This window comes from Schistocerca americana, chromosome 11 (assembly GCF_021461395.2).
Source record: "Schistocerca americana isolate TAMUIC-IGC-003095 chromosome 11, iqSchAmer2.1, whole genome shotgun sequence".
NCBI lineage: Eukaryota > Metazoa > Arthropoda > Insecta > Orthoptera > Acrididae > Schistocerca > Schistocerca americana.
The window spans coordinates 122,871,947-122,898,652 of NC_060129.1; the positions used below are offsets into that span (position 1 = coordinate 122,871,947).

Genomic DNA, 26,706 nt, shown 5'->3' on the forward strand with positions numbered 1-26,706 from the left:
GTGAATGATTTAAAATTCGGCCCACTGAACTAATCAGTGAATCTGTTAGTCACAGTGAATACCTTAGCTTTGACATAATCGTCAACACCTATCCAGGGCATCATATCATCCATGAGCAGTGCATTAATTTCCTCCATCGCCTCGCAACCGTTTTGGTACTAAAATGTTATTCGATCCTTCACAACACACAGAAATTTGCATCATTGCTTTGCACTTTCTGAATACTCTTCCCAATAACACACAGTCTCCTTCCCTTTAGACTGCACACTCCACTGCACGTTTTGCCTTTACTGCCCCACAACTAATGTTGCGCTGCAGTCCACTGTGCCTGTAATACCAAAATGTTCATTGCAGCAAGCTTGAACTCACATGGCGCCAATGAACTACAAAATACTACTCTCATCCAAAGAAAACTGTAGCACCCACACACTTCCAACAAACTGTTAAAATGTTTTCAAATCTTTCCGAAAATATTTCTTGCTCTGATCTCCCACAAAAAAATGTAATATGAAAAAGCTTGTCAAATAATACATTTCAAATGCTGGTTTGCTACAAATTCCAAGTCACACATTTTAATTTATCACTTCACTGTTCTACTGAAGCCAGTTATAAAATTGTGTTGTACAACACCTAGTTTGGGAGGTATGGCATGATCAATATTAATTACTCAAAAACAGTCTTAATCACATTTATTATTATTATACCGCCAACCGGTTTCAACCCGACGTAGGGGTCATCATCTAGGCATTTACACTGTGAAAGAATAGATACCCATCAGAAAGACTCCATTATACTATAGCTAAAATTACGTAAATTTAAAGTATGTTACCCACTGGTTGACTGTTGGTGGTGTCACTCCTGTCTACATAACGGCAGTTAACTATGCGAGACTCACCCTTCGTATGGGCTTAAATAGCGTGCTGGTATCATGTGAATAGACAGCAACACCCCCCAGTGGCGATCAACGGTATTTAATACAGTTTATTATATGTAATTACTAGTCACCGTGGTTTAACCTAAATTTAAGTTACAGTAAATAACAGAAGGCGGAACCATTTCATTTAAAATGAGTTACAATTATAGTGTTAATAATGAAATAACAAAAAATGTTCCGTAGTCAACTCGTAAAAGTATATTAATTATGTGCCATAACATAGATTAAAACAATTTGTGACACACAAAAACTGGTGTTGCCTTGTATTATAATGTATCTATTCGTACATTTACGTAGAAAACATTTGAGTCAATTTACTAAAACGGCTAATATGGAAGGACTACAAATTCCTCTACTCCTTGTGGTGAGGACGCAGTTGCCATGGATTATAAAGCGTATATCAGGCGCCCTCTAGTCTGTGTAGCGAGGATGCCGTCGTCATGGTAGCAGCTGGTGTGTTCGTATGGTGGTGTTGATGTGGAATTAATAATACTAATTGCTGCTTCATCTCTACAACCATGCTGTCCAAAAATCGTGATAAATGCTGATTAGCGTGAAAAACAGCACAAAATTTTCATTGTGTTAATGAAAGACGTAAGAATGTAGATCTCATATCACTATCATGTACAGCTGTTGAATTATAAAATACACAAATTTCAATTTTTTATGATTGTACATGCACTGCCCCACACCTAGAAAAACATTTCATTTCTGTCCTGCTGCCCACTTCGGACAGCAAAAGACAAGCGCAATCCACAGGCGATAAGTTTTTCCACATCTAGGAAAATGTAGCTCTATTATTAAAATTTTCTAACCATCGACCATTCCACAGTAATGATGATTTCTAAAGTGGGGAAGTAACTTCGCATTATAAAATTTATAAAGCAGAGTTGCATCAAGTTGAAGAATAAATTAATAATTACTAACCTAATTTTTTTTTCCAAAGTTTTGCGAAACCCCAAAGTAAATATTTTAACCTCCAACTGTCTGCTGCCTGCTATGAAGGTTCGGACGCCCACTAGTGGGTGCTAGGGACCAAGTTGACCATCAGTGCTGATTAATAATGTTTTCTCACAAGCAGTGTCAAGTGCCGTGTATGTAACAAACTTCTGTATGCAGAAAAAACATGCTTGAAGGCATAACTAGTTAAAACTTGTTCATTTGTTACCATTTACTGTCCACCCAATGGCTGCCTGTAACTCAACACAGAGAAAGGATGTCAACATATTAGTTTCACAAAACAAGTGAAGTGCATGGATGTTACTTTGCAAGTTTCAGCTGAGGATATGAGCACTATGCAAACAGGCTGTTCCACAAGTAGCCTGAAAACAGCTCAGCAGTGAGTATTTCATACGCAATGTCTAAATTCTTTGATATTACCTGCATGAAATAATGAAAACACTACTGTCACTCAAATAAAAATTAATGGTTTTCTTTTTTTTACAATTTACAGATGAGAAAATTAACTATGCTACAAAGTGTCACACTGGTTGTGGGGGATGTGGGAAAAACCACAAATTCTGGCACAGGAGACAAGAAATTATACATCAAAATCACAAGCTTTCTATTAACAATGAAGCCCACAACAAAAAAAGAAGCTGTTTTAGCAGAAGTTCATAAGAAAAAAGATTCTTTTTTCCTTCAAAATAACTTCATCTACATCTACATGACTACTCTGTAATTCACATTTAAGTGCTTGGCAGAGGGTTCATCGAACCACAATCATACTATCTCTCTACCATTCCACTACCGAACAGCGCGCGGAAAAAACGAACACATAAACCTTTCTGTTCGAGCTCTGATTTCTCTTATTTTGATGATCATTCCTACCTATGTAGGCTGGGCTCAACAAAATATTTTCACATTCAGAAGAGAAAGTTGGTGACCGAAATTTCATAAATAGATCTCGCCGCGACGAAAAACGTCTTTGTTTTAATGACTTCCATCGTAACTACCGTATCATATCTGCCACGCACTCTCCCCTATTATGTGATAATACAAAATGAGCTGCCCTTTTTGCTCCCTTTCGATGTCCTCCGTCAATCCCACCTGGTAAGGATCCCACACCGCGCAGCAGTATTCTAACAGAGGACGAACGAGTGTAGTGTAAGCTATCTCTTTAGTGGACTTGTTGCATCTTCTAAGTGTCCTGCCAATGAAACGCAACCTTTGGCTCGCCTTCCTCACAATATTATCTATGTGGTCTTTCCAACTGAAGTTGTTCGTAATTTTAACACCCAGGTACTTAGTTCAATTGACAGCCTTGAGAATTGTACTATTTATCCAGTAATCGAATTCCAACGGATTTCTTTTGGAACTCGTGTGGATCACCTCACACTTTTTGTTATTTAGCGTCAACTGCCACCTGCCACACCATACAGCAATCTTTTCTAAATCGCTTTGCAACTGATACTGGTCTTCGGATGACCTTACTAGACGGTAAATTACAGCATCATCTGCGAACAACCTAAGAGAACTGTTCAGATTGTCACCCAGGTCATTTTCCCTGGGGAACACCTGATATCACTTCAGTTTTACTCGATGATTTGCCGTCTATTACTACCAACTATGACCTTCCTGACAGGAAATCACGAATCCAGTTGCACAACTGAGACGATACCCCATAGGCCCGCAGCTTGATTAGAAGTCGCTTGTGAGGAACGGTGTCAAAAGCTTTCCGGAAATCTAGAAATACGGAATCAACTTGAGAACCCCTGTAGATAGCAGCCATTACTTCGTGCGAATGAAGAGCTAGCTGCGTTGCACAAGAACGATGTTTTCTGAAACCATGCTGATTATGTATCAATAGATCGTTCCCTTCGAGGTGATTCATAATGTTTGAATACAGTATATGCTCCAAAACCCTACTGCAAACCGACGTCAATGATATAGGTCTGTAGTTCGATGGATTACTCCTACTACCCTTCTTAAACGCTGGTGCGACCTGCGCAATTTTCAAATCTGTAGGTACAGATCTATCTGTGAGCGAGCGGTTGTATATGACTGCTAAGTAAGGAGCTATTGTATCAGCATACTCTGAAAGGAACCTAATCGGTATACAATCTGGATCTGAAGACTTGCCCGTATCAAGCGATTTGAGTTGCTGCACAACCCCTAAGGTATCTACTTCTAAGACACTCATGCTAGCAGCTGTTCGTGTTTCAAATTCTGGAATATTCCATCCACCTTCCCTGGTGAAGGCATTTCGGAAAAGTGCATTCAATAACTCCGCTTTAGCGGCACAGTCGTCGGTGACAGTACAGTGTGTTAACTGTAAGACGGCAGAGTTGTGAGGGGAGTGCGGGGAGAGGAGGAAGCTAGCATTGGCTGGCGAGAAGGCACGCTTACCAGTTGCACTGCTGGCACTACAAATTGTGCATCATGCTTACACGAAAGCAGACGAAAGGCTTGGAAGTAAAACTCGCTTTAAATGTTGTTCGTAAATGAAACTGAAATCGTCATGTACATTAAAATCTATATATATAAAAATGAATGTATGTATGTTTGTCTACTATGCGCTCACAAACCATTCATCCAGTTGCCATGAAACTTTGGTCAGTTGTTCTCCGAACGCCCGAAAAGGTATTGAACAATGTTTCAAAAGTTACGTTATAGTAACATGCATAGCGCAATTGATTAGGTCAAGGCTTGTCATGCAGCGGACCCGGATTCGATACCCACTGCTCGCAATTTTTTTTTTTAATTTTATTTTACTCCCTGCAATGTTGAACTTTTAATTACAAAATTTAAATATACTTAAACAGGTCATATAGTATAACGTAACTGTCAATCTCTATAAAAATGAATGTATGTATGTCTGCCCTCTATGCGTTCCCAAACCATTCATCCGATTGCGATGAAATTTTGGTGATTTGTTCTCCATACGCCCATGAAGGTTCCTAGCCAAAAAAAAAGAAATAAGACACATTCTTGAGGAGATGTGACGTCATAAACAACGAAATGCCACCGCAGGAAAATACCCAGATTTATGCATCCGGTATTTGAGAATGAGAGCACTTAGCAACCAGCAGCAAACGTTACATACAATTTCAACCCTTTACGAAAATTTCTCTCACACCCCCCACAAAATAATGAAACCTAATAAAATTTTCTCAGTACATACCGTAAATCTGCCGAAGAGGGCATGATGTTTTAATGTATTATTTTGTTGCTATTAACTCTAATCGCAACATATTTCTCATACAGTATCCACACATATCAGTAAATGTGCCGGCGAATTTACGACATATAATTAAGGAGATATGACGCGGTAAACATCGAGATGCGTGAAAAAGTGCCGCGTCAGGCATGACTTTTTTTTTTCCTATTATTTCTTCACTACTAACACTATTCGCAACACGTTTCGCAAACGTGTTAAAAAAAGTATATAAAACCACGCAGAACAGTACATCGCAAAACAATAACGAAGCAGACGACAATGGCTACCTTGTACAGCACAGCTACGTAATGTTGGCGGCAGTCGAAACTGCGTGCCTCCCGACGTTTACCGACTTCTGCCGATTCAGAACTAGGGAGAGGTCTGCCATCTAAAAGTTTACACACTGTACCATCGGCACTGCGCAGCGAAGGTATTGACTGCGTCTTGCCGCTTGTGTACTTTACATACGACCAGAATTTCTTCAGGTTTTCTACAAAATTTCGAGACAATGTTTCGTTGTGGAACCTATTAAACGCATCTCGCATTGAAGTCCGTGCCAAATTTCACGCGTCTGTAAATTTTAGCCAATCTTCGGGATTTTGCGTTCTTCTGAATTTCGCATGCTTTTTCTGTTGCCTCTGCAACAGCGTTCGGACCTGATTTGTGTACCATGGGGTATCAGTTCTATCTCTTACCAATTTATGAGGTATGAATCTCTCAATTGCTGTTGCTACTATATCTTTGAGTTTGAGCCACATCTCGTCTACATTTGCATACTCAGTTCGGAAGGAATGGAGATTGTCTCTTAGGAAGGCTTCTAGTGACACTTTATCCACTTTTTTAAATAAAATTATTTTGCGTTTGTTTCTGGTGGATTTGGAAGAAACGGTATTGAGCCTAGCTACAACGACCTTGTGATCACTAATCCCTGTATCAGTCATGATGCTCTCTATCAGCTTGTGGCTAAGAGGTCAAGCGTGTTTTCACAACCATTTACAATTCGCGTGGGTTCGTGGACTAACTGCTCGAAATAATTTTCGGAGAAAGCATTTAGGACAATCTCGGAAGATGTTTTCTGCCTACCACCGTTTTTGAACAAGTATTTTTGCCAACATATCGAGGGAAGGTTGAAGTCACCACCAACTATAACCGTATGAGTGAGGTATTTATTTGTTACGAGACTCAAATTTTCTCTGAACTGTTCAGCAACTATATCATCGGAGTCTGGGGATCGGTAGGAGGAGCCAACTATTAACTTAGTTTGGCTGTTAAGTATAACCTCCACCCATACCAATTCGCACGGAGTATCTACTTAGACTTCACTACAAGATAAACCACTACTGACCGACACAAACACTCCACCACCAATTCTGCCTAATCTATCTTTCCTGAACACCGTCTGAGTCTTCATAAAAATTTCTGCACAACTTATTTCAGGTTTTAGCCAGCTTTCTGTACCTATAACGATTTCAGCTTCTGTGCTTTCTATTAGCGCTTGAAGCTCAGGGACTTTCCCACCACAACTACAATAATTTACGACTACAATTCTGACTGTTCCTTCAACCAAGCATGTCCTGTATTTGCCATGCACCCTTTGAGATTGCAGCCCACCCCGTACTTTCCCGAGGCCTTCTAACCTAAAAAACCGCCCAGTCCACGACACACAGCCTCCGCTACCCATGTAGCTGCCAGCTCAGTGTAGTGAAATCCTGACCTATTCAGCAGAACCCGAAACCCCTCCACCCTATGGCGCAAGTCAAGGAATCTGCAGCCAACACGGTCGCAAAACCGTCTGAGCCTCTGATTCAGACCCTCCACCTGGCTCTGCACCAAAGGTCTGCAGTCGGTTCTATCAATGATGCTGCAGATGGTGAGCTCTGCCTTCATCTCTTAAGCAAGACCGGCAGCCTTCACCAAATCAGATAGCCGCTGGAATCCAGAGAGAATTCCCTCAGATCCAAAGCGACACACGTCATGAGTGCCGACATGTGACACCACCTGCAGCTGACTGCACCCTGTGCTCTTCATTGCATCCGGAAGGACCCTTTCCACATCAGGAATGACTCCACCCAGAAAGCACATGGAGTGCACACTGGATTTCTTCCCCTCCTTAGCCGCCATATCCCTAAGGGGCCCCATTACGCGCCTTACATCGGAGCTCCCAACTACCAATAAGCCCACCCTCTGCGAATGCCCGGACCTTGAAGGCTGAGAATCATCCTCTGAAACAGGGCAGTGCCTGAAACCTGTTTGTCAGACGCACCGGGGAGGCTTTCTGATCAGCATACGGGGATGTCTTTCGCTGCCTGCCACGCCTTGGAACGACCTCCCCATCAACCACAGGCGAGGGCTCAGCCCCACTGAGGGCACCAACCGGTGCAACCACAGCGGCAGACCGATCTGGGGACAGACGGGACAAGGTTGACATCCCTGTGATACCCAAGTCCGGCTCCCCAGAGTGGTGCCCATTGGCAACAGCCTCAAGCTGTGCGACCGAAGTCAGCGCCGCTTGCAGCTGTGAGCGAAGGGATGCCAACTCAGCCCTCATCCGAACACAGCAATCACAATCCCTGTCCATTCCAATCGATGTTTAGCAACAGTTACTGAAACACGAGTCCGTGCCCAGATAACACAAGTGAAACACGCAAAGAATGTATAAACTAACCTGTACAAAAGCCTAACGACTGCGCTACAATCTGCCTGAATTTACGATTGCAGCAACTAAAACTCGAAATTAAACCTCCCATACGAAACTCACACGCAATTTAAGTAAGAATCTACGAAGTAAACACTAAATCATGATGCTACAACTCTCAAATACTATAATACGCCCAAAATTTATGAATTAAACAATGCAAGTACCCAAAAACACGCAAAGAAATTAAGAATTAAACTATGTAACAAATAAGTAAGCTAGGAGTATACGACTTGCTGCTGGCAACTGCTTATCCAACAGAGGCAGGGAGCACACTTGGACATAGCACATGCTGATGCCTTTTTTCTTTGCTATTGAAAAAGACAGCCCACTGCTGATTAACCAACAACTGAAAAGAGAGCTGAAGTTCACCCATGGAACTGAGCAACAGTTATTTGAGAATAGCAGGATCTAAGAGTGTACTGAATAATGAAATTGAACTATTAAGTAAGTTATATATTTTCATACAAATAAAATTTACGCGATCAGATAACTAAATTTTGTTTCCTCATTCATTCATACAAATCAATGTGTGCACCGTTAATAGCACGGAAATGCCTAGTCTGAATTCCATTTCTCTCCACGTATGATTCAAGATATACATGGTGACACATTGAAGTGGATTGCAAATGTATGCCTTCAATTCCTGTAGGTCTCTAGCCCTGATTCAATATACCACACCCTTCACAAAACCCCAGGAAAAAATTAGTGGTGTAAGGTCAGGGGATCGTGATGCATTTTAAGTTGGACCATCTCGTCCAGTCCACCTATCCGGAAACTTTTCATATAGAAATTAAAGTACATTTAGGGGCAAGTCGAGTGGTGCCCGTCTTACTGGAATATGACACCAGGCTGCAGGTGTTCCAATTGTGGCACATTAAACTCTTGTAGCACATCCACATTAACACCACTGTTGATGGCAGTGATGGGAAAGAATGAATCAGTGATGCAACTGGGGATCAGTCTACATCTAACATTGACCTTACAACTGTCTCTTTCCATTTCATGTGTAACATGAGGATGCTGCAAATCCTACATACAGACATTATGACAATTCAGTTTGCTGGACACATGAAATGTTGCCATATTGGAGAAACAAATCTTTTCCAAAAATTCAATTCTTGCATTAATCTTGCATAGAATACCCCCTGCAAACTGTTCACACCTAGGTTTGTCCATAGGGTTAAATGCCTGAAGCAGCTGCACTTTGTAGGGATAGAGCCATTACCTCTTATGCACAACATTGTGCAACGTCGAACTTCTCATTTCCAACTCTCTGGCTGCCACACTAATTTTATAGAACTCCTTGCAAACACCTGCCGTACCCTGTCCATAGTGGCATCTGAAACAAGTCCGAAAGGGTCACTGCACTTGGGTATCTGATATCGTCTGTACCTACCAAGCCACACACATTGAGCTTTATCCACTGGTATCCACATTTTAGCAGGTTTTCAGGTTCCATTTCGCGTCAAAATTGCATGACCTGGAAGGTAAAAGAAATTTTATGAGTAATCTTATAATTTGCTAGAAACCATTTTTTAGTATCTCGTATAGTTTCAAAGTTACTTAAGCCTTAAGTTGTAAAGATATACATGTATACTGCAAAACAAAAAAATTAAAAATTTCTATTCATCCACAACTGTTACTTTTAGGCATTAGGATACAACACACTATTTAATGAAAGTAATGATCACACTTACCAACTTTCACTATGATAATGTAATTCAACTAAGGTACAGAAATAAGTAAAGAAACAGCTCAGAGGCCACTGTCTACCCTTGGTTCCATCTGCAAAATTCTGGAGGTTAAAGATCAAAAGTTATTGGGCTGAGTATTTTTTTTTTTACAGTGTAAACAGAGTATACACTTACTTCGAGAAAAATTGGGATCGTAGTAGGTCATCAATTGACGATATCCATAAGTGAAGAAAGTAAATACAAGGATGAATCAGAACCTTTGCCAGTTCGTAAAATATCAAAAACTATAGCAACACTGGACAAAGTTAACCACTGAGTGTTGAGATGTGAATATGCTGAACTAGTGATAAATGTATTAAATAAAATGGACAGTACAATGTAAAAATTAGTACAAAATAAGCACTAACTACTGGTCTGTTTCTCAAACTTTTGAAAACGTTACTACACACTGGATCTTATTGTCCTGGGTGTGTCAAAATGAATATCGGGCTTTTTAGGTTTTGTAGTATTTATTACATTCAACTTAGAATTATGAAAGAGCAATTCAAACAATTTTGTTTGTATACATGTGCACATGCGTATGCAACCGAAGAATGTGTTAAATGAGTGAGACAGCCTTTTACGCATAAAGGGAAGGGGAGAATTTTTTTCCATTTCTGTAATAATGGATGAGATCACCAACAAGTTTAATTTTTTTTTTTACCGTGGTCAGCACCTTTAACCCACACTGACACAGATTCCGATTCATTTATTGTACAATGATTCCTGGTCCTCGGAACGAACGGCATTTACGGCAGGTAATATGATTTACCCATGTCTTTATTGTAGACCTCTGCGATGTGAAATGTCCGATAAGCGTTGACATCCCAGTTGTTAAAACTTTCTAGCCCTGGAATTTTGTCGACTTTTGGTCCACAGACGAGGGCCACGGTTAATCAGCCATTACCTTGCTTCACTGGTCTGCAAGGTGATTAATGCTTGACTGTCAGAAGTGTCGGAATAAAATAAAATCTGCAACTACGAGGGTAATACCAAGAAAAAAGGTCTCCTATTTTTTACGTACATAGAGCTGTTATTTCTACAGTTGTTTACATCAGTTTATAGCTTTAACATTTACCTATTTTTCAACATAATTACCATTTATGTCGATGCATTTTTGTAGACACTGTGCCAGTTTTTGTATATACCAGCCTGCTGCCATGCTGTACAGGAGGTGAATCACTTTCCGGCCAAATGTTCTTTTAACCCAGGGAACAGGTGACAGTCACTGGGCGCCAAGTCAGGACTATAGGGTGGGTAGGTGATTATGTTCCACTGAAACTGTTGCAGGAGAGCAACAGTTTGGTTGGTTGGTTTGTGGGATTAAAGGGACCAGACTGCTACGGTCATCGGTCCCTTTGTCCAAGTACTAAAAACACCCACAGAGAATAAAAACGATTAACAGAATAGAGCACAGACGACACAGAACAAGACAAACTAAGACAAAGACCAGACAAAACGAACTAAAATCACACAGAGTGTGACGGTGGTTGGCCGACCACAGAAATAAAAAAGGAAAAGCCAACCACTTAAAACACATTAAAAAATCAGTGTAAAACCGGAGGCCAAAGGTCAGAATCAACAAAAAACAATAAAATAAAACAGAAACACTTAGATTAAATGATAAAAAACCCCTGCCCGAATAAAACGTAAAACTAAGTCAGCCGTAGCAGAGTCATCTGTTAAAAGGGCAGGGAGCGTGTCAGGCAGTGCGAACAACTGCCTGAGCACAGCTAAAAGCGGACACTCCAATAAAATATGGACCACAGATAAAACGGAGCCGCAGCGCCATAGAGGTGCGTCCTCACGGCGCAATAAGTGGCCGTGCGTAAGCCGAGTGTGCCCAATGCGCAGCCGGCAGAGGACAACAGACTCCTTGCGGGAGACCCGCAGCAACAGTTTGCCGAGTGATGTGTGGGCGAGCGTTGTCACGGAGAATGTGTACACCCCTGGTTCAACATTCCTCTTCTCCGGTTCTGAATTGCCCGCTTGAGTTTTTTTGGTCCCACAGTACCCGTCAGTGTTAACTGTGGTCCCAGAGGGCGTAAAGTCGACCAACAATACCCCTTTCAGTTCCCAAAAACGGTTGTCATGACTTTACCGGCAGACTGTGTGTGTTTGAATTTCCGCAGCTTTGGTGAAGAAGGAAGCCGCCGCTGGCGTGATTGTTGCTTGGTCTCAGATGTAAAGTTGTATGCTCAGATTTCATCACCCGTGACAATTGAGTCCAGAAAGTTGGCCTGTTTGGGTGCAAGGCGGCGAAGAAATGCACGGGAAGCATCAACCCTTTGCCGCATGTGGTCCTTGGTCAGCATCTTGCACATACCTTCCGGTAGTTCAATGTTTCCGTTAAAATTCTACGAACGTTTTTGACATCCATGCACGACTCACCATACACTTCCGTCAATTCGCGATGGATTTCAATTGGCGCAATCCCTTTTGCATTCAAAAACCGAATAACTGCACGCAATTCGCACTTGGCGGTAACATCAAACAGGAGCTACATTTTCAACGGCTGCCAAGCCAAGACTGAGCGCCTCAGAAAATTTGCACTCTTTATTGCCTATTAATAAAATTAAATATATGATCCACAAAACCAGTAAAGACAAGAAACAAGCAAGACAGTACACATTTCTTCAATCCTGAAGTCCTAGCATTTTTTCCTCTAATCCTGCTACAGCTTTACATGGTGTGCTTTCCTTTCTGCAAAAGAATCTATTACCTCATCAAAGTCCGCCAAATATTTTGTACAGGAAAACTCAGTGTTGTCCTCTAATACTGAAAAAGCTGTTAATACAAGTAGTACCTAAGACTGGTGTGGTTTCTCAGTCTGTTTACGAGTATTTTGTCACTGTCTGCTAGATAAAACTAAATAGGCCTGCCTAATATTTCAGCAATTGTAACACACACACACACCAAATAAAAGACTGATATGGTACAAATGGTCATTTTTATAACTCGACAGAATATAATTCATGAAGTACCAATATTAAATGACAAGCAAAAAGTTGTATGTTAGGAAATAGTTTCACATTTCATTCATACTCTCTAGCTTCTGAAGTATGAGATCGAAAAGTAGTAGTACAAAATTTTTATATAAATTTGGGATCGTCGTATTCTTCCACAATTTGTGTAATATTCCCGTTTTCTTCTTCTTCCTCGTTCTAACTAACAATCTTGTCATCACTAATTCTGTAACTATTCCTGCCAGAGTCAAACCTACTTGTCCGCTGAACTTCATTAGCCCGGCCACAACCACCGGTTTAGTTACACCGCATTTATTCTCCGGTTAGGAGTTATTACGTGTGCGTACAACACGGTTTCCGCGCTACTCCCAGAATAGGACTTTAGCGGCTCCTAGCTGGGGATTGTACAACTGGCAAGAAGATAATACATAATCTTTGTTACCCGTTATTCCTGTTAGTCATTTATTTCCACTCTGGTAGTCTGAATCTATGGATTTCGCTAGTAATTATAACAATGCTGATGATTTGCAAACCCAGTCAACCACATATACAGCGATTGGCATTCACCTGTGACTTTATTCTGCAGAGCTCATATAGCCCCATACCCTTTTGTCTGCAGGAAAATTTATATCTAGGTGGGACTGGGATTCCCTTGGCAGATATATCACGTACATTATGCACACATTCAAAATTCAACTTATAATTCATTTAGAAATCAACTTGGAATATGTTCAAAAATGGGTTTCAATATCATAAGAATAAGCAATAGACCAACGTGTGCCAGATGCTAGGCACTTTGTGAAACAAGGTCTTTTTCCTCAAGGATGCGAATTTGGTGTAGTGAGCTTTAACCACTTTTTATAATGAGGTGGATGTTGTTACTGCGATTAAGACTGAATGACGGTTAAAATTCGGCCCACCAAAGTAATCAGTAAATCTCTGTTCCTCACAGTGAATCCCGTAGCTTTGTCATAACCCTCCACACCTATCCAGGGTATCGTTTCTCCACGAGCAGTGCATTAATTTCCGCTACATTTACATTATGAGGCATTGGGAGATGGCACTCCTCTGCACCGTCTAGCAACTGTTTCATTACTAAAATGTTGTATGTTCCTTCACAACACAAGAAGATTTGGGACTGCTTTGCGCTTTCTGAATACAATAATACACAGTCTCCTTCCCTTTAGAATTTACACTCCACTGCACGTTTTGCCTTTGCTGCCCCACTACTAATGTTGCGCTGCAGTCTACTGTGATGTAATACCAAAATGTTCATTGCAGCACACTGGAACGTGCGTGGCATCAATGAACCACAAAATACTGCTCTCATCTTTGGGAAACTGTAGCACCCACAAACTTACAACAAACTGTTAAAATGTTTTCAAATCTTTCCACAAAATTTTTCTTGCTCTGATCTACCACAAAAAAAACAAAAAAATGTAAAGTGAAAAAGTTTATCAAATAATACATTTCAAATGTTGGTTTGCTACAAATTCCAAGTCACACATTTTAATTTATTACCTCACTGTTACTGATTCTATTGGCTAGAAAGTTTCCACCTGTTATCAACATGTGCTACTGAAGCCAATTATAAAATTGTGTTGTACAACACCACATTTGGGAGGTATGGCATGATAAACATTGATTAGTGTGAAAAATAGCACAACATTTTCATTGGGTTAATGAATGATGTAAGAAGGTAGTTCTCATATCACTATCGTGTACAGCTGTTGAATTATAAAAAACACAACTTTCAATTTTTTATGTTTGTACATGCACTGCCCCACCCCTAGAAAAAAATTTCATTTCACACAGTGTCCTGTGGCCCACTTCGGACAGCAAAAGACAAGCGCATTCCACAGGCGATAAGTTTTTCCACATCTAGGAAACTGTAGCTTTAGTATTAAAATTTTCTGACCATCCACAGTTCCACAGTAATGATGATTTATAAAGTGGGGAAGTAACTCCACGTCATAAAATTTATAAAGCAGAGTTGCATCAAGTTAAAGCATAAAATAATACTCAGTAACCCAATATTTTTTTCAAAGTTCTGTGAAACCCTAAAGTAAGTGGGGATGCCCACTAGTGGATGCTAGGGACCAAGTTCACCATCAATGCTGATTAATAATGTTTTCTCACAAGCAGTGTAAAGTGCCGTATATGTAACAGAAACTCCTGTACGCAGAAAAAACATGCATGAAGGCATACCTAGTTAAAAGCTGCTCATTTGTTACCATTTACTGTCCACCCAATGGCTGCCTGTAACCCAACAAAGAGAAAGGATGTCAACATATTAGTTTCACAAAACAAGTGACGCGCATGGATGTTACTTTGCAAGTTTCAGCTGAGGATACCAGCACTATCCAAACAGGCTGGCCCACAAGTAGCCTGAAAACGGCTCAGCAGTGAGTATTTCATCAGAAATATCTAAAATCTTTGATATTACTTGCATGAAATAATGAAAAAACTACTGTCAGTCAACCAAAAATTAATGGTTTTCTTTTTTTACAACTTACAGATGAGAAAATTAACTATTCTACAATGTGTCACACTAGATGTGGGGGATGTGACTATTTACTACGGGAGAGACCACAAATTCTGGCACAGGAACCTAGAAATTATATATCAAAATTACAAGCTTTCTATGAACAATGGAGGCCACTACAAATACAAGCTCAATCAGCAGAAGTTCATAAGAAAACACAGTTCCTTTTCCTTCACAATAACTTCTTGGACATAGCACACACTGATGATTTTTACATTGCTACTGTGACAGATAGCCCACTGTTGATTTACCAACAACTGAAAGCAGAGCTGAAGTTCACCCATGGAACTGAGCAACAGTTATTTGAGAATAGCAGGATACACAGTGAGATGAATAATGAAATCCAACAATTCAGTAAGTTATCTATTTTCATACAAATAAAATTTACGCGATCAGATAACTAAATTTTGTTTCCTCATTCACACATATCAACGTGTACACCCTAAATAGGATGGATAATGCCTAGTCGGAATTCCATTTCTCTCCACGTACGATTCAAAATCTCCATGATGACATGTTCAAATGGATTGCAAATGTGTGCCTTCAATTCCTGCAGGTCTCTAGCCCTGGTTCGGTATACCGCATCCGTCAAAAAACCCCAGGACGAAATTAGTGGTGTAAGGTCAGGGGATAGTGGCAGACACCAAGTTGGACTATCTCGTCCAATCCACCTATCCGGAAATTTCTTATATAGAAATTGAAGTACATTTAGGGGCCAGTGGAGTGGTGCCCTGTCTTACTGGAATATGACACCAGGTTGCAGGTGCTACGTATGTGGCACAGTAAACTCTTGTAGCATGTCCATGTTAACACCACTGTTGATGGCAGTGATGAAAAAGAATGAATCAGTGATGCAACTGGGGGACCAGTCTACATCTAACATTGACCTTACAACTGTCTCTTTTCATTTCATGTGTAACACGAGGATGCTGCAAATCCTACATACAAACATTATGACAATTCAGTTTGCTGGACACATGAAATGTTGCCAAATTGGGGAAACAAATCTTTTCCAAAAAGTCAATACTTGCATCAATCTTGCATAGAATATCCACTGCAAATTGTTCACATCTAGGCTTGTCCATAGGCTTTAATGCCTGAAGCAGCTACACGTAGGGACAGAGCCATTACCTCTTATGCAAGACATTGTGCGAAGTCGATCTTCTCATTTCCATCTATCTGGCTGCCACACATACAGATTTTATAGAACTCCTTGCAAACACCTGCTGTACCCTGTCCACAATGGCGTCAAACTGATGGGTGACCAGCCCTTTTTTATGAAGAACACTACCTGTTTCCATAAATGATGTATTCCAAGTCCAAAAGGTTCATTGCACTTGGGTATGTGATATCGTCTGTATCTACCAGGCCACACACATTGAGCTTTATCCACTGGAATCCACATTTTATCAGGTTTTCAGGTTCAATTTTGCATCAAAATTGCATAACCTGGAAGGAAAAAGAAATTTTTTTAGTGATCTTATCATACGCTAGAATATCTCGTATAGTTTCAAAGTTACTGAAGTCGTAAGTTGTAAATATATACATGTATACTGCAAAATAAAAAAATTAAAAATTGCTATTCATCCAGAGCTGTTACTTTTAGGCGTTAGGATACAACACACTATTTGATGAAAGTAATGATCACACTTACCAACTTTCACTATGATACTGTAATTCAACTAAGGTACAGAAATAAGTAAAGAAACAGCTCAGAGGCCACTGTCTACTCTTGGTTCCATCTGCAAAACTCTGGAGGTTAAAGATCAAAAGTTATTGGGCTGAGTACTTTTTTTACAGTGTGAACAGAGTACAGACTTACTTCGAGAAAAATTGGGATCGTAGTAGGTCATCAATTGACGATATCCATAAGTGAAGAGTGTAAAGACAAGGGTGAATCAGAACCTTTGCCAATTCGTAAAATATCAAAAGCTACAGCAACACTGGACAAAGTTAACCACTGAGTGTTGAGATGTGAATATGTTGAACTAGTGATAAATTATTAAATAAAATGAGCAGTACAATGTAAAAATTAGTACAAAATAAGCACCAACTACTGGTATGTTTCTCAAACTTTTGAAAATGGTACTACACACTGGATCTTATTGTCCTTGGTGTGTCAAAATGAATATTGGGCTTTTTCGGTTTTGTAGTATTTATTACATTAAACTTAGAATTATGAAAGAGCAATTCAAACAATTTTGTTTGTATTCATGTGCACATGTGTATGCAACTGAAGAATGTTTTAAATGAGTGAGTCAGCCTTTTACGCATAATGTGAAGAAATCAGTCTGGAAGGCAATTTGCAAATTAATAATTATAGTGACATCTATGTAGAGATGTAAGGAGGCAACTATGTCCTTATTATTTGCGGTTTACAAGTTCTGAAGCATACAGCTATGGTTTACATAGCAACTTTGCAAACAAACTGTCCCAGCATGACAAAGATTTTCTGAACCGCATTATCTTCAGCAATGAGTTGACATGTCATCTAAGTGGAAATGTGAACATACACAATGTGCACATTTGGGGGTCGACAAATCCCCACAAAACGGAACAGCTGCTTTGAGACTTCCCTAAATTGAATGTTTTTATTTTTTTTGCTGCATATCCCAGCAGAAAGTTGATGGGCCTTACTTTTTTGGTGAAGCAACTGTAACCACTATTTCATATATCTATGTATAAGTACTATGGCTCCTTCAGTTGGAAGAATCTGAACCTCAGAACTTTATTTAGCAGCAAGAGAGTGTACCATCTCACAGGCACATCTCAGTATGCAACTGGTTGAATGACGTTCTACCCGACTACTGGGATGGCCACAAGGGGCTGGATGACAGAGCTCCCTTCACACGGCCTCCACATTTACCCAATCTGATGGCACAGAATTTTTTCATCCTAGTGTTCATCAAGGATCATGCCTCTACTACCAGCTGATCTACCAACTTAAGAAACACGATTGAAGCAGTTGTTGCAACTATTTCTCTTGCGATGATTACTCCAGACACAATGATCAAGGTTTGGGATGAACTCACCTATCGACTATATTTTTCACAGGATAAATTGTTACCAAATTAGATATTTTTTTGATTACACTTTCCCACTTATGAAGTTAAAAATCTGCTAATGATATTCCACTGTAATTAGAATGATGCTCACATTAAACACTTATGAAAAACTGTTTGCTGTTCTTTTATCTGATGTAACATACATAATTGTAAGTTTAATGTAATAAATGCTGCAAAGCATTAGAACTCCAATATTTGTTTTGAAACACCCAGTATTGTAGTGCAGATACGCTAAAATGTATGATATACCGATAGCTTGTTGAAATGACTATCTCTACTCAATTAGCAGCAGTAATTCAATAGTTGAGAGACACTAAACAAATGACGTTCGTTTGTATTGAGAACTGCAAAATTAGCATATTGTTCTTTTTTCTACATCCCATGTCAGGTTCGTATTTTGATGTGAGAGGTTGCACACACTCACATCACACGACTGTCCTGCAAACAAACTAGCCGATGGCAAAAGTGTACACTCCTGATGTATTGGATTTAGTCAATGTGGTTGTATTTAACATATTTTTGTGTCTTGTAACAAAGATGTAATTTTGACAGCTTCTGGTTGTGATCTTCCAAATGTGTTCTCAAAAGGGCACATTCTGAATTATAGTTTACGAAGCTAGGATGTCAGAAAGAGAGGTATTAACAGACTACATATTACCCAGAATACGGTAATCTTAGTTCTAAATTTTCACAGGAAAAATCTTTACCAAATCAGGTATTTTTTGGTAGTACACTTTCCCACTTACGAAGTTAAAAATCTGCTGATGACATCCTACTGTAATTATAATTTTGTGTGGATGGATCATCATCTCTGCCTCTCTCTAGGCAATTAGGCATGTTCTCTACTGCCTCATATTACATTTATTTGCTGATGAAATCTGGAGGGCTACTGAACAATTCCAGCTATCAGTGTATTCTCTGAAGTGCTACATCAAATGTTATGTAGATGCCATCTGTGATGTTTTTGTTTCCAAATGATGGTTCATGTTCTTCAACAATATTTTATTTATTTACTGTGGGCTGTAGATTATACCGTGTTATACAATAAACCAGTACAGAACTAAGTGCGATAACAAGTGTACTGAAGATCACGTAGCTGCTGTTCTGCTTTGCTCTTATTTTTTAGTGGTAGTTGTTGTGACGGATACTTCCAGCACATCCCTTAAGGACTATATTTACATGGAATTCAGTTGGTGAGGTCAACAAATGTGTCCTTACTTTTTTTTTTATACCTTGCACATTCCACAGTTACTATTATGTCCCTGGTAAAAACATGCTTTTTTACTGTGGTCCGACAATTACAAGTTTTTAATATGTTTCAAGGCATTAATAAGAACAAAAATGCCCATCCACAAGCCTCTATTCCCATGGTGGTCACATTAGTTTGTCAGTTTTTGTTTTGTTTAAATCATCATGCCATCAGTAATCTCATCCACTAGTTGTTTCTCAAAACTTATTTCCACCACATTAATGATGACATGCGTCTCTTAGCATTATACACATTTTTTCTAGTCCTGAAATTTGTTGCCTGCATTTCACTGCTGTAGAAGAGAAATATTTGCAAATACAATGCTAGGAGAAAATGGTTTGCCTTTGCTCTAGTGAATCTCAAAAAGGATTCAGATGTACTGCTATAAAACTCTTCAGAATCTACATATACATCCGTACTCTGCATATCACCGTGAGATCATGGTACAGGGCATGTCCTACTGTACCAGTTATTAGGGCTTCTTTCCACTCCATTCACATATGGAGTGGGGGAGAATTATTGAATGATTCTGTGTGTGGTATAATTCTTCTAATCTCGCACTCATGATCCCTACACGAGCAATACATAGGGGATCATAGTATATGCCTAGAGTAATCATTTGAAGCCAGTTCATGAAACTTTGTTAATAAACTTTCTCAAAATAGTTTACACCTGTCTTCAAGAGTCTGCCATTTTAGTTCCTTCAGTATCTCTCTCTCTCTCTCTCTCTCTCTCTCTCTCTCTCTCTCTCTCTCTCTCTCTCTCTCTCTCTCCCCTCTCCCTCCCCCCCCCCCCCCTCTGGATTAAACAAACCTGTGGCCATTCGTGCTGCCCTTCTCTGTAATGTTCAATATCCCCCATTAGTTCTATTTGGTACAGGTCCCACACATGTGAGCAATGTTTTAGAACCGGTTGGATGAGTAATTTCTAAGCCATCTCCTATGTAGACTGATTGCACTTCCCCAGTATTCTATCAATATACAAAAGTCTACCACCTGCTTTATCCAAAACCAAGAGTATATGATCATTACATTTCATAACCTTATGAAGTGTTGCATCCACATATTTGCACGGGTTGCCCAATTACAACAGTAACTCACTGATATTATAAATATTTTTTTGTTTTGTGAAGTGCACAATTTTACCTTTGTGAACATTTACAGCAAGTTGCCAATCTTTGCAACACTTTGCAATCTTATCAAGATCTGATTGAATATTTACGCACCTTCTTGCACGCAGTACATTGTAGATAACTACATCACCTGCGAAAGTCTGAGGTAAGTATTAATATTGTCTGAAAGCTCATTAACATACGATATGAACAGTAATAGACTTTACACCCTTCGCTGGCACAACCCTGAAGTTACTTCTCCATCTGATGATGACTCTCCATAAATAACAACATGCTTAGTCCTCCCTGCCAAAAAGTCCTCAATCCAGTGGCAAATTTCTCTTAAATATACAGCGTTACAGCCATGGGCCTTAGTTACCTGTGAGACTGGACGTTGTGAGTTGATGTTAGTCAAGAATGCCTTAGGTGACAAAGATGCGATAATTGACACCTCACCGATTTTGAACAAGGTCAAATTATGTGTCTACTAGAAGCTGGATGTTCCTTCTGCAATACTGCAGAAAAGACTTGGCAGTAATGCAGCCACTGTAAATGATTGCTGGCAGTGGTGGTCACGAGAATGTACGTTCACAAGAAGACGGGTCTCGGCGGACACCTGCCACTACTGATAGGGAAGACAATTGAGTTTGGCATACCGCTGTGGCACATTGTATTACATCTGCATCAGCAAGGGGCAGCAGTTGGCATCCCAGTTACACAACGAAATGTTACAAATCAGTTACTTCAAGGACAGCTCCGAGACAGGTGCCCTGTAAAATTCATTTCACTGACTCCAAACCACTGCCATTTGCGACTTCACTGATGTCGAGCAAGAACTCACTGGAGGTCAGGGTGGAGGTCTGTTGCGTTTTCTGACGAAGGCTGCTCCTGTCTCTGTGCCAGTGATGACCTCGTCTCTGTTGGGAGAGGGCCAGTTGAAGGCCTGCAACCAACCTGTCTGCATGCTGGACATGCTGGACCTACACCTGGAGTTATGACCTAGGGCGCGATTACTTCTGACAACAGGAGCACTCTCTTGCTTATCCCACACACCGTGACTGCAAATTCTGTTTGATAGTCTTTCTGTTGTGCCTATCTGTGATAGCATCTCCGCTATATGGTGAGTAGCAATCTTCCCTTTCCATAATATTATCATCATTCCATCCTGGATTTTCCATTGTTTTATTATTGTTCAACTATTACAGCAACTGACAATGTTGAATACACAGTACATTAACCATTGGAAAAGAGTAGTGGGTTAACAACCAAAACTAAAAAAATGACATGACTATCTTTCATTCCCTTCATGTCACAGAATTGGTGGGCAACTGACAAACTGCACATTGAATCACGAAACAATGCAAAAACGAGGCAGCTGATCATAAATAGAGAAAACTGCGCAGTCAAAACATACAAACAAGAACCCCAAATAAATCAGATGGAAAAGTTTTTCTAGAAAGCAACCTAGAATCAGTAGGAAATGCATCTAAAAATTACTTCAATAAATGTTTGTAAAAATCTAACAAGTATCATTTCAACTTCAGGAAATAACGTCATATATGGTCTCCATTTACCTGTTTACAAGTACCAATTAGTAAGAGTCAAACAGGTTGAAAAACTTCAGATAAAGCCCCCTTAAATGCATGGCTTTTCGAATACTTAATGAAACTGTCATCATCTGCCATTACTGCTAAGCCACTAATGAATGTGATTAACACATCCACAGCAGGCAGTTTTTCCTGGGAGTTTAAAAACTGCAAAGATATTGTGAAACTCCACTAGGATATGTGCAAGCTCTTAACCTAAAAGTGTACTTTAATAACATCTCTCACAAGTAGTATGAGAAAGTTAGGATGGCAGATCATCTGATTAATATGGCCCAAAACTATGATGTTTTCATTTAAGTTTAAACTAAAAGAAATATTAAGTGAACTGAAGTCACCAAAACTGTGTCAGCCTCATACGAGGACATAACAATGTTGTTAACCTATCGGAATTCTTAGAGAGAATGAAGAGCAAGTAATATAGCAAGATGAAACTTTGAATATACATAGAAAGAACTGTTCCGTGATAGTACAAAAGGTAACTGAAAGCAACATGCTACGAGATGAACAGAAATGACACTTTTATTCAAAGACAAAAATTACACTCAAGCCACAGCGATTTACAATGGTCCCCTGGACATGGATCTTAACCCTTCAGCCACATGGGCCATGAATATATGCATGCAATTCTTACCAGAAAATTTTGTGGGCCTTTCCGTTTTATCAAATTAGATATACTTTTTGCATTTTTGCATGTCAGAAGTTGCAATTGTCCCATCTGTTGCTCTGGGGCAATGTTGAAGGTAACATATTCCTCGAGTGCATTGTCGCAGGCAACAAAAGCTGGTGCTGCCACAGGGAACTGGAGTCTAAAATGTTCACAATGGAATGGTGTCATCAAATGTCCCCTCGGAGCCCACTGCTCATTGATTTTAAGGAACCTGGTGTCTCTATCACTGAAGAACAGTTCTGTGTAACACTGGAGAAATTACTGCATACAATTAAGACAAAACATCTGCGAAAATTACAACACGAGGCACTGCTGCCTCGTAACCCATATCCCCGTGTCGCAAATGTCATAAAGCAGAAGTTACACCAACTCGAGTGGGACACACTCGAGCACCCGTCCAATAGTCCTGACCTCTCCCCATGCAATCATCACACCTTCGGCCCTTAAAAACAACTGTGAACCATCGACAATTCCTGTCAGGTGAAGATGTCCAGCAGGCAGTTACAGACTTCTTCATGCACTAGGAAATGGTGTTTTACTGAATAGATTTCTCCAGCCCAGTGTGTCGGTGGGACGACTGCCTCAGTGCAGTGCTCGTGGCAATTGCACCCAACTGGCACACAATTCTGGACTGCACAGCCTAGAAACGGAAACTTTTCGAACCTCCCTCTTACACAATATGTATAATAACTGCAGTACCGTACGTTATAAATATGGCCAGAGCTGGCGGCTCTAAGACTCCTGCAGGCACCACAAGCAGTGCTTTCATCACCCTGTGAATGAAGAACCTCCAGGTCGCCAACCAACGGAGACCATCCAGATGCTGTTACAAGCGGCTGCCATCTGAGCACCAGACTACTTCTACCTTTTGTTCTGTGCTTCTAATGAAAGTTCCGTGTTGCTAGTTGGTGACAAACATTACTTCAAGTTGTTGATAGTTAACTTCACCGGTAAACATTCAGTGCACTTGGGTGCTGCTCATGTCACACCTCTGCTTATAGCTAGCCATGATCACTGACAAGTTGCCGACAATGCAGCAGCTGTTCTGCAGAAGCTGGCTACAACATATTTATTTGAAGTGCATTTGTGCCCACTAATCTTTTGCTCATCCACCCAGATTCCTACGGCGACATATCTTCGGGCCACCTTCCACCCATTTGTCGCAGGCGTAACGGTTGCCGACGCATAACACATCTGGCGACAAACTTTGTCAAACCTATGATGCCGTGTCGTTTTCCTACCTTCGTTACCTAATTTTTATCACTTTCTGGGCATATTTGTTTGTGTTTCTACCATTTGTGCTTGTGGGAATTTCTGTCTCGGATTCATGCTTGCCACTTTTGTTCAGTTTGCTAGTTTGTGCTGCCACATATTTGGCTTTAGTATTTTTTCCTTTGCTACAGCCCCAAGCCACATGCACACCCATCTCGCAATTAGCAGCACCACAATTCCGTGTGCCTTTGGTTCCGACGCTCCATCTAACGTGTCTTCTTCAGTTACAGACACAACAAATTACGCAGCTTATCGAGATGAGAACTTCGTTCAAATGCAGATGGCAGCCAATGAGACTCGCAATAAGACGCCACAAACTACGGCAGAACCACAATTTAGGGAGCCATCATTAGCGCCCCTCCATTTTACCCATTTGAAGGGGAAAAAACAGGATTGTGTTGAGTACTTGGCTCAGTCTGAAGCTCACCTATCTGAACACCAAGTACCAGTTACTGTTAAACAATCTTTTTTCTTGTCAACAACCAGTGTGTCAGTCTGTCGATTGTGCTCCGAACTACTCCCCACTTCACGGCCAGAACTTGTGAACTATGAGGGTTTAATCCAGGTTCTGAATGACTACTGTGATGAGTAAGTTCAGGAGGCGGCTGCCAGGTCCAAGTTTTCAGACTAAACAAGCAGTCAGGACAGACAGACAGTGGGCGACAGACTTCCAAGGGCTTAGATAGCCAGTCACATAAACAGCCAGGCCAGCAAAGTAGCACTGCTTCTTAGCTCATAAGCATTGCTTCTACCTGTCACAAAATGAAACTTGTTTTTCAGGTGTCAAAAACGGACATGTTCAAGCGGTGTGCTTACAGAAAGAGAAACCTCCCTCTCCTAATATACACCCACACAAATAAAATTTTGCTGTACATGTTGTGCATTCTGAACCGAACAGAACTTCTAGTGCAGAAGAGAAGAGTGGTAATTCAAATTCATGAAGTCAGTAGCAATTTCTTTAGCACAACACAGCTCTTTGTGGACCTTGTAATAGGTGAGTGCACTATTTGTGGTGTCACTGCCAGACACCACACTTGCTAAGTGGTAGCCTTTAAATCGGCCGCGGTCCGTTAGTATACGTCACACCAGCGTGTCACCACTATCAGTGATTGCAGACCGAGCACCGCCACACGGCAGGTCTAGAGAGACTCCCTAGCACTCGCCCCAGTTGTACAGCCAACTTTGCTAGCGATGATTCACTGACAAAATACGCTCTCATTTGCCGAGACGATAGTTAGCATAGCCTTCAGTTACGTCATTTGCTACGACCTAGCAAGGCGCCATTATCAGTTGCTATTGATCTTGTGATGCATGTACCGTCAGACCGACACTCATCATTAATGGATTAAAGTTAAGTATTCCACCAGCTATGTCCATTTTTCTAAATTCTAATTTCCTTGTCCTGTTCCAGACCTCACACCAGCCTGCATGAGCTAAAACACATGCCTTTCGGCTTCCTCTAGTATTCCTGGGTTGGCTCTCCTGCCAATCCACAACACTATTCAGTTGCAATTAGCTACGAGTGTCTCAGTTTCTTTCCTCAGTCGCAATACTTATGATCATCTTGGCAAGTCCAAGCTGCACAAATCATACATTACACTTAAACCATACAACGGACATGACATTCCAGTGCTAGGTTCTTGCAGCCTTCCTTCCACATACAAGTATTTGCTAAAGACTGAAAATTCAGGTTTTGCATTCACAAAGCAGTGCACATATGTCTGACCTTGATTTGTTTGAGTTGTGTGTGCTACAAATGTGATGTCAGTTGCTAAGTTTGCTTTGAAGGACAGTGTTGGTCAACTGCATGCTGAATTCAAAGACTTGTCTGCTGACGGCTTAGGCAAAGCTTCTAATTCTGCTGTGCATGTGACGACTGAAGACAATGCACAGCCTCACTTCTTCAGGTCTCACACTATACTACACATGCTCAGGGAACAGGTTGACTGGAACTTTCACTGTGGCATCCATCACAGCCAGTCAGTGGGCATCTCCATTAGTATTGGCAAAGAAGCCTTCAGGCAAATTGTGTGTTTGTGGAGACTAAGGCAATATCGAACCCCGAATAGTTAAAAAAGCTTTAAGGGAACTGGAGAATAACTAGGCCCCCAGCACTGATAGCATTCCTGCAGAATTGCTAAAATGTGGAGGAGCAACATTAGAGCAGTCTCTGTTCGAACTTATCACTCTCATATGGGAACAGGCAATGATACCAGATGAATGGAAAGAAAGAATATTACTAAGGGTGACCAAATGGAGTACAGAAACCACTGTGGAATCACCCTCCTGAGCCTGGGATACAAGGTGTTATGTTATTTTTGGCTGGCTATTGCCACAGGTGGATAAAGAAATTGGAGTATACCAAAGCGGATTTTGATGAAGGTCAACAATAGACCAGATTTTCAACCTGCGCCAAACATTGGAGAAAACTGTTGAATCTAGAATTGAAACACATCACCTCTTTATTGACCAAGTCTGCATACGACAGCATCAATAGAATCCAGTTCTTTCGTGCCTTGATGTAGATACATGGAAAGCTCCTGAGAATGGTTAAAATAACTATGTCTGACTTAATCTGCATTCGAGTTCGAGGAAATTACTCAGACCCCCTAGAAATGAAGAATGGGCTACGTCAAGAAGATGCATTGGCATGCTTATTATTTAATGTAGCACCTGTGAAGGAGGCCTGCAGATTAGGGG

The 26,706-nt window shown here is 40.5% G+C and overlaps 1 protein-coding gene across 7 annotated transcripts in view; it reads right to left on the reverse strand.

Moving 5' to 3' along the window:
• The window catches only part of LOC124554066, a 47,533-nt gene that overhangs the window by 11,399 nt on the left and 9,428 nt on the right, over positions 1-26,706 (reverse strand). Inside the window, exons 2-4 of one of the 7 annotated variants that reach the window (XR_006968226.1) lie at positions 16,327-16,484; positions 9,489-9,576; positions 9,188-9,271 (exon numbers count right to left, since the gene is read on the reverse strand). Coding sequence is in view for 1 of the 7 variants with exons in the window: in XM_047128111.1 (XP_046984067.1) it covers positions 9,017-9,054 (38 nt within the window). In the remaining 6 variants the exon portion in view is untranslated. Of the gene's footprint in view, positions 1-1,861; positions 2,120-9,016; positions 9,145-9,187; positions 9,272-9,488; positions 9,577-10,622; positions 10,824-10,843; positions 10,894-16,166; positions 16,290-16,326; positions 16,485-26,706 lie in introns of those variants that run through there. The other 6 variants (XR_006968225.1, XR_006968228.1, XR_006968227.1 and 3 more) reach the window with 6 other exon arrangements.